Here is a 9,633-nt window from a genome sequence, read left to right as displayed (position 1 = left end):
AAGGGTACCTCCACAACATATTCTCTTTCAATCTCCTCAATAGGATCTTTGTTGTTGTTGCTTCCCTTCCTTGATTTGTCATTTCTCATTGGACTCTTTACTTCTTCACCGTTAGCTTTTGAAGGTGTCTCTTTCTTGTTTTCAACCACAAGTTCTTCTTCCTCTTGGTCCTCAACCTCTACAACCTTTTCCCTTCACTTTGCCTTCCTCTTTTTCTTTGGAGGGGACTCTAGGCTTCTCCCCTTTCTCAAGGTCATTGCACTTGTATTTTCCCTTGGAGGAAATGTTGTAGAGGGAATTGCATTGGAGTTCTTTTGATTGTTCTTAGCCATTTCGTGTGCAATTTGGCCAAGTTGAATCTCAAGATTTTTCACCCTAGCATCACTTGCAGCCTTGTCCGCATCCATCTTGTCAAACCTCTTGGTATTCTTGGCTTGCCCTTTCAAGATCATTTTAAACATCTCATTTGTAGATAGATCCTCATTCCCTTGTGAGGATGAGCCTCCTCCTTGTTGAAGGTTCTTGTTGTTACCTTGGGGGTTCCCTTGATGTCCTCGGTTCCCAAATTGGAAGGATCCTCCTTTTGCTTGTTGATGATTGTTGTTCCTTTGATAATTTTGGTTTTGGCCTTGTGAATTGGGGTTCCTCATGTGATTGTATTGTCCATTTTGAAAAATCCTAGAGGTATCCCCCCCCCCCTCCCCAACTAAGGTTGGGGTTGTCCCTTGACCTAATGTTATATGTGTTGCCATTTGTGTCATACTTGTAATACCCTCCCCTATTGGGGTTCCTAGACTTATAAGCACCATGACCCATGGCATTTACATGTTCGTGAGTTAGTCTCTCTTGTTCCATGACGGGGCAAGATGTAATTGGATGTGGACCTTGACAAAAGTTGCATTCTAGATTATCCCCTTGTACTCCTCCTTGATTGTTTTCCACTAGTTGAGCTACCATCTTTGTGAGATCATCTACAGTCTTTTCTAGCTTTTGGTTGGAAGTAGAAGGTGTTTCAATTGAATTAATGGTTTTTGACCCCCTACCTCCCCTTCCATAGTTTCTTGTGCTAGCGGCTAACCTTTCTATAATCTCATTTGCCTCCGAAACGGAGTAGTTGTCTACTCCACCTCCCGTAGCAGAATTTACCATGATTTGGTATTGTTGAGTGAGGCCATCACAAAAGTTAACCAAAAGATCATCACCGCTTAGCCCTTGGTAGAGACATAGTGCAACCAATTTCTTAAACCGCTCCCAATACTCATACAAACTCTCACTTGCATCTTGTTCCGGAGAGGTTATGGCCTTCTTGGCGAGGTTGTGTCTTGAATCGCGATAGTACTTCTCAAGGAAAGCCGATTTCATAGCCTTCCAAGTACTAATTGTACCCGGTTGAAGATAAAACAACATATCCTTTGCCGCATCTTGTAGAGAAAATGGACAGGCTCGCAACTTAAATTGGTCCTCCGTGACCCCATTGGGGATGGCACCTTCGCACATCATATGAAATTCGGAAATGTGGTGATTTGGGTCATCCCCCGCATGTCCATGGAACTTTGAAAGGTTGTGGATGAAGTAGCCTTTTAATTCAAAGTTGGCATTGGCCCCCATGGGTGGGTAGGCTATGCAAAGAGGTTGGGTGTGCCAGGAGCTACCTAATAGTTCTTGTGTCATTCGCCATGAGAGGATATTATACTTCTATGGGATTAATCGAAAGTGGTTCAAATGTCTCTTCTTCAAATTGTCCTCCCCTTGGTGCTCGAGTATACCAAGGGTTAGTCAATAACCAAGAATACGCTCCAAATTCGTCTTCTCCTTCAAAAGAGGTCTCACTACCTTGTTGAGAACTAGGCATAAACCTTCACACTAAACAAGAGAGATCAAAACTACCACTTACTTCTAAAATTAACAAAGAAATAAGAGCAATTAAACACAAGTTCACAACTTCAAGTCCTAGCTATGTTGCCTTCCCCGGCAACGGCACCAAAATTTGATAAGGAAAAAGACTAGGCCGCTAAATACTAGAATTAACCTATCAAATTAACATTTTATAACCTAAACTTGACTCTACTAACTTTACCACTAAAACAATAGTAAAGTGGAAGTAAAGGGTCGAACCCAAAAGAAGGATGTTGAACTAGTACTTGAAATGAACTAATTAAGACACTAATGGCACTTAAGACTCACTAACTAAGTTTATCAACAAACAATGGTTATTAACAATGGTAAACAAGTGTATAACATAAATGGAGAAAGGGATTTGATTGAAAACAAGCATAACAACTAAAGATGTAAACTTTGCTATTGTGACAATACAACAAATCCTTTGTATGCAAAGATCAAATATGGGAAAGACTTGGTGCAATTCTCTCATTAGTACTCAACAAAGATAAAGCTTGACTCTTTCTTAACTCTCTTCTTATTATCCACCTAATACTATCCAATCAAGATGTTAACATACTTCAAATTTAACCAACAATTCATTAAACCATGAATGAAAATTAAACATGATCAATAAGACATATACCAAGATGGGAAGTTATGATCAATTCTCACAAGATTAAACCATACAAATGAGAAAAGACATGAAATTTCCTACTTATTGCATGAATCCTGTAAACCAAATCAACATACAACAAGCTTGCTCCAAATAATTCTAGATAGATTAAACCATTTCTCTAGAATTTGCAATAGTTGGGTAAATAAGATGCAAGAGTGATAAATAGAAAATGGCGAGATCAATGGAAAGGATGAGAGAGAAAGTCTAGAGAAATAAAGCTCTAAATTACGTAACCTGCAAGAAAATGGCGAGATCAAAAAAATCCTTCAATAATAATCCTTTAAAAAATCACAAAAATAACAATAATAAACCATCGTCTTCTGGGAATCGAGCTAGGGTGTTGAATTTTGGCAAGGATGCCTTACGTCCACTTGATTTTGATGATGATTTATAAACCATTGATGAAGAAGAAGAACTGATCGATGAGACTCCAGATACATCTGAATGGCAATTGGGAATTCTGAGGTAAATATCCTTAAACTAACTTCTGAGGATGTTACAGATGAAATTACTTATTGGACTACCTCGGTTTTCGGGTTTGTCGTTGGTGCAAATCCACCATGGAATGTTATCTCTGGGTATCTAAGAAGGGTTTGGATGGGTGTTAACCTAGACAAGCTGTCTTTCCTGCCCAATGGAGTTTTTATTGTTAGGTTTAAGTCTATTAAAGATCAACAACGGGTTCTGAAGGAGGGTCACTTAATGTTCGATAACAAACCAGTTATCATTCGTGAGTGGACACCAAATGCAGAGCTTGTTAAGCAAGAGATTAAGACCTTACCAATTTGGGTTAAGTTGTATGACCTTGACCTGAAATTATGGGGGAAGGAATGTCTAAGGAAAATTGGAGGTTTAATTGGCAAAGTACTTAAGACAGACGAGGCTACTGAGAAAAAGGAATTTCCTCGGGTATGCTCGTTTGTTGATTGAGGTACAGATGAACCAGAAATTTCCTGAAACCATTCGCTTTCTAGATGAGAATGGCAAGGAGAAGAAAGTTAAGGTGGCATATGATTGGTGTGTCATGCACAAGCTGCAAAGGAATTGGACACAGAGCAGTGGATTGCAGGAAAACAACCAAGTCAGCACCACCTGTATGGAGGAAAAAAGTAGTGCATGTGGTTCTTAGTACTCCCTGTGACATTGGGGCTAAGAGCGGTCTCAATTCCACCATCACTTGCAAAGGTGGTGAGTAAAATCAGTAGGCAAGAGATACCAATTATGCAAGTAGTGGAGGAACCAGAAGAATCAGTGGAGACTCCTATTGTGGTTAATGATAAACATCATATGGACCCAACTGATAAGGGCAAGGAGAAGGTCATTGAGCGGCATACTCTAGCTGAGATTACAACAATTGCTCTGAATCAACCAGTTCAAGGTGTTGTGCAGGGAATAGTGGTTGAAGGCAGTGTTTAAGGTACTCAATGTAATAATGGATAACATTGGGTATTGGAACGTAAGTGGTATGAATAAGTTAGAAGGTTTATGCAGATGAATAATATCAGTCTCTTTGGTATTTTGGAAACTAGAATTAAGAATAAAAATGGGGGAGTTTAAGGAGTAACAACTGGAGTAACTGGGCAATCAGTACTAATAATTCTCAACATGAGGGGGGTATGATTTGGATTGTTTGGAATCCTGCTGTGTACCAAATCGATATTAAGGATATGACAGCTCAAACTATGCATTTGAAGGTCATTAATAGAGGTAACCTAAGACAGTTCTGGGTTACCTTTGTTTATGGATTCAATAAAGCTGCAGACAGAAGGAATTTGTGGAAGTCCTTGAGAGAGTATAGTTTGGATATGGACAATGCATGGCTCATTGGAGGAGATTTCAATAATGTTCTTTATGCAATTGAGAGAATTGGGTCTGAGATCACTCTTGCTGAAGTTCAACCTTTCCTTAATTGTGTTAATGATTGCAAGATCAATGACATTAAGGCAGTTGGATCTTTCTATACCTAGAACAACAAGCAAGAAAAGACCGCTAGAGTTTACAGTAGAATTGATATGGCTTTGATTAATGATGCTTGGTTAGATGCTTACCCTGAAGCATATGCTCATTTTATGACTGAAGGGACTTTTGACCACTGCCCTTGTGTGATTTATCTAGATTGACCACCTAGAGGTTGAAACACTGCTTTTAAATATCATAATATGGTGGCTTTAGCTCCTGCATTTCAAGAGATTATTGAGAAGAGTTGGAGCTCCCCAGTTTTGGGTACCCCTATGTTCAGAGTGGCCTCGAAACTGAAACGCCTGAAAAGAGAGTTGAAAATGTTGAATAAAGAATACTTTAATGATGTGGAGAGTAATTCCAGTCTGCTGTTGATTGCCCTCCATGATATCCAGAAACAGTTGAGGGATAAACCCCTTGACACTGCACTTATTGCTGCTGAAATTGAACTTTAGAAGGAGCACAACATTCTGGAGTCTGCGAGGCAAAAATTTTTAGCCCAAAAAGCTAAGATACATTGGATCAATGAGGGTGATGACAATACTGGTTTTTTTACTCCTCCATCAAAAAGAGAAGAAGTGTGAATAGAGTTATTCAAATTGCTGGGCAGGATGGACAGGTCCACAACAATAGGGAGGATATTAATGATGCTTTTGAAAACTACTTTAAGAGTATCTTAGGTGAACATACTAATGTTACTCATGTTCATCAAAGTATTGTCAGAAAGGGGAATCTAACTGAGGAGCATCATTTACTTCTCAATAAATCAGTTACTAGGGAGGAGGTGAGGCAAGCTATTTTTTCCATTCCTGGCACTAAAGCACTAGGACCTGATGGCTATAGTAGCCAATTCTATAAGGATGCTTGGCCTCAAATTGGGGAGGAGGTAACTACTGCCATTCTTGACTTTTTCAACAGTGGGAAGATGTTAAAACAAGTGAACAACATTGTGGTTACTTTGATCCCAAAAGTTGAGCTACCTACTTCTGTGACTCAGATTCGCCCTATTTCTTGCTGCAATGTTCTTTACAAAGCAATCTATAAAGTACTTTGCAACAGGCTGGGGGAGGTCTTACCTGAGGAGATAAGTCAGAACTAGAGTGTCTTTATCAGAGGTAGGGATATTGTGGAAAATATTCTAATTTGTCAAGATTTGACCAAGTTGTACAATAGATCATCTTGCTCCCCTAGAGTCATCATGAAGCTGGACCTTATGGATATGGCGACCTACACGCCAAGCTGATCTGTCGGACTTATAGCGGTCTTTTGAAAGCCACGCTCGGCGGCGTAAAAATGCTTTCGACCGAACCGTTTTAGATCGGTCGGTTTCGTCTCGGCAAGGGTCTCGAAACGATTAGAGATGTTTGGAGTCACCACCAAGCATTTGTGGGATGCTCGGAACCCGTTCAAATCCACTTTATACCTCGGTCAAACGAAGCACAAAGCAGTGTTTGACATAGGTACTAAAGATAAGGAATCGTCCCTCTTTAGCATCCTATCTCTAGAATGACTCTCGTACGCCCTGGATAAGGTTGTCCACTATCCAAAGTTTATGAGTAAGAGGTGAAGGTACGTATTGGGAAGCCTTTTAATCAGACACCCAATCCCGCCCGCGGTAGCGGCCTCTACTGATCGATCTTGGTTGGTTGAATGCAAAAGTTGATAAAACGATTTAAATGCATGAATGCGCATCCAATAACTTAAACCTAACATGTGAGAGCTTTCTAAGTCGTTTGATTTAATCCAAGTATCAAGTATAAGATGTCGAGTTGGATTTATGGTTGATTTGCATGCAAGACGGAAATTAAACATCCATTTACCGAGTTAGGTTTATCGTGCATAACGTGATCCATTTGTCTTAATCAGGCGTTTTGCAAATACGGTATTTGAATGAGCAGATTAGTCGTCTGATCCGTCCTATATCCGGGTTAGCCGGAGTCGGGATCATCCTAGACCAATGCTGGAAGGGGAACAGACCCTGCATCAGGCTGCCAGAAGAGGCGCGAGCCTATTGGCAATGTAAGGGGGTCTCCCCTGTTTTGAAAATAGGAAAATAAGTGGCCTGTTTAGGCGCGGGTCAGTCAACGGTATATGACGTGTTCTGACCATTGAAAAAACGTTTATAATACATGTTGAAAAATGGGTATTTGAACCCGTTTTGATTTGAAAGGGCCGTTTAGGCCGCTCTTATGTTGATTTGAAGAACGGGACTTGAATAATCGTCATTGTTTGACGATACTCGATGTCGGGTTCGACTTTGCAAGCTTGACATGAATAGTTTTGAAAATGAATATGAACTAAATGTTTTAAGTTCATTTGAATATAATTAGTCAATACTCATCATCGTACTCGAGTTAAAATCTGACATGGTATGTAGAACCAAAGATAACTTTGTGTTGGTGACTAATACATTTGTTTTGAAAATGTAAAGGAAATGATGAAAGGCTTTAAAATACCCTTCAAAATGTAAAGAAATGAAATAAAAGGTTTTAAAATACCTTCTAAATGTGATTAACCAAATATTATCACCGAAACACGGATTAAACCGTCATGGTATTAAGAACCAAGGGTGAAAAATGTTTTATGGTTAAAACTTGTAGAAAAGGGTTTGAAAATACTTGAAATAGTAAAAACCAATTACAAATATGAAAATGAAAATGGAGGAAACGATACCAAACATGGGTTAGATTTGAGGATGAGGCAGGGTCCTTTAGGCGCGAGCCTATGTGCTACGTAAGTAGCCTCTGCCTCAACCAAAAATCCGGTTTTGGTTCATTCTTTCCATGTTTTGGACCATGTTATGCATGATTTAGCGTCTTATAGTCATGAAACAAGTAAAGACATGATAAAAGAAGGATTTTTACACCCTCATGCTTACATGCTTGGCTTATGGCGAGAAACCGACGTAAGTGTATCAACTCGTTTGGTCGGAAAAGACTCGTTTTAAAACCGTTTTAGTAAGTAAAAGAGTGTTTTGTTGAGTTTAGTGACGGTGTAGTGGTCGAGATGGTCGGTCAAGTGATTTAATGCACGATGACGGTACCAAACAATGTGTAAGGCTTGTGTTTACGGTCGGTAGGTCGTAAACACGTGTCGGATTGTGACTTAGGAAGTCGAGTCTAGAATTTTAAGGGAGAAAAGAAGGGGCGGACACTCGCGTAAGTTCTCAAATGGTGGCATTTGAGGGGTATTTATAGGAGAATGAGTGGTTGTGTGAGTTTTGAGCGACGTGGCCACCTAGGCTGCTCAAAGAGCCGTGAGCCACGTCGCACGTCTTCGAGGTGTCTTGTCGCTTTCACACAAATACAATCATGATTTGTTCTATCCTAGGATTTGTATGCACATGTTTGGTACTTGACCATTCATGATCCCGGGAAATCTTAACATGGAAGCATTTGAATGGTTTGTTTTTTGTGTTTGACTCGGTTTGACTCGTTGTTGGAGTCGGGATTTGAATTTTGAGTCGGTTTTTTGTCCGGTGTCGGTTTTGACTCTAGTTAGTGTCATTGCAACCCCGTCGTCATGCATTGAATACTCCAGGTACTTTTGAAAAGTTTTGAAATGTTTTCATTTAGAAATCGTTTTAAGTTTTCCGACGTAAAGTTGTACACGAACTGTCGATCAAACGCCGCGATTCCAAAGCATGTTGTAGTCCGATAATCATCGGGTGTTTGTTAGACTCTCAGTAGATACTGGGTATCTATAGAGCCCCCACTTTGACTGAGGCTTGGACAGGGCGAAAGTCAAAGTAGAGCCCCCAGATCAATCGAAGATTACAACCTGGAGACCCGAGCGACGTCAAGGCGACTCGAAAGGAGTCGGGCCAAGTACCTACCGTCAGGAATGGGCGACGCCAAGGCGACTCGAGGGTACGAGCCAAGGACCTATCGTCGGGAAGAGTTTAGAGTCTGTCGACTGTCCGTACGGGTCGTTTATAGTCCGTTAGACTACGTACAAAGGCTCGCCAGCCATAAGAAGGAGGTATACGTGAGGCATCTTTGGATACGTCCTTGCGTGTTTGAGGACAAAAGCTCGCCAGCTGTGCTGCGGATATGAGGAGGGTTCGCCAGCCGCGGTGCGTTGTAAGGCTCGCCAGCCATGGTGCATACATGAGGAGGGCTCACCAGCCGCGGTCTGTTGTAAGGCTCGCCAGCCATGATACGTACATAAGGAGGGCTCGCCAGCCGCGGTGCGTTGTAAGGCTCGTCAACCATGGTGCGTACATGAGAAGGGCTCGCCAGCCGCGGTGCGTTGTAAGGCTCACCAGCCATGGGGCGTATATGAGAAGGGCTCGCCAGCCGCGGTGCGTTGTAAGGCTCGCCAGCCATGGTGCGTACATAAGGTGGGCTCGCCAGCCGTTGTGCATTGTAAGGCTCGCCAGCCATGGTGCGTATATGAGGAGGGCTCTCCAGCCACGGTGCGTTGTAAGGCTCGCCAGCCATAATGCGTATATGAGGAGGGCTCGCCAGCCGCGGTGCGTTGTAAGGCTTGCCAGCCATGGTGCGTATATGAGGAGGGATCGCCAGCCGTAGTGCGTTGTAAGGCTCGCCTGCCATGGTGCGTATATGAGGAGGGCTCGCTAGCCGTGGTGCGTTGTAAGGCTCGCTAGCTATGGTGCGTACATGAGGAGGGCTCGCCTGCCGCAGTGCATTGTAAGGCTCGCCAGCCATGGTGCGTATATGAGGAGGGCTCGCCAGCCGCAGTGCATTGTAAGGCTCGCCAGCCATGGTGCGTACATGAGGAGGGCTCGCTAGCCGCGGTGCGTTGTAAGGCTCTCCGACCATGGTGCGTATGTGAGGAGGGCTCGCCAGCCGCTGTGCGTTGTAAGGCTCCCCAGCCATGGTGCATATATGAGGAGGGCTCGCAAGCCACGGTGCGTTGTAAGGCTTGCCAGCCATTGTGCGTACATGAGGAGGGCTCGCCAGCCGCGGTGCGTTCTAAGGCTCGCCATCCATGGTGCGTTTATGAGGAGGGCTCGCCAGCCGCGGTGCGTTGTAAGGTTCGTCAACCATGGTGCTTACATGAGGAAGGCTCGCCAGCCGCGGTGCGTTGTAAGGCTCGCCAGCCATGGTGCGTACATGAGGAGGGTTCGCCAGCCGCGGTGGGGTCGATTGATC

The 9,633-nt window shown here is 42.8% G+C and overlaps 1 protein-coding gene across 1 annotated transcript; it reads right to left on the bottom strand.

Moving 5' to 3' along the window:
- Window positions 1-678: 678 nt before the first annotated feature.
- Window positions 679-1,608, bottom strand: LOC141607406 (uncharacterized). Its single transcript, XM_074426757.1, has one exon. It carries the CDS (start codon window positions 1,606-1,608, stop codon window positions 679-681), a length of 930 nt encoding a protein of 309 aa, XP_074282858.1.
- Between the last annotated feature and the right edge of the window lie 8,025 nt (window positions 1,609-9,633).

The sequence above is a fragment of the Silene latifolia genome, chromosome 10 (genome assembly GCF_048544455.1).
Source record: "Silene latifolia isolate original U9 population chromosome 10, ASM4854445v1, whole genome shotgun sequence".
NCBI classification, from domain to species: Eukaryota; Viridiplantae; Streptophyta; class Magnoliopsida; order Caryophyllales; family Caryophyllaceae; genus Silene; species Silene latifolia.
This window is presented reverse-complemented; position numbering and strand designations above follow the sequence as displayed.

Excerpts from the sequence above, each read along its gene's own strand:
- LOC141607406 (XM_074426757.1), bottom strand. The coding sequence starts at position 1,608 with ATGGGGGCCAATGCCAACTTTGAATTAAAAGGCTACTTCATCCACAAC.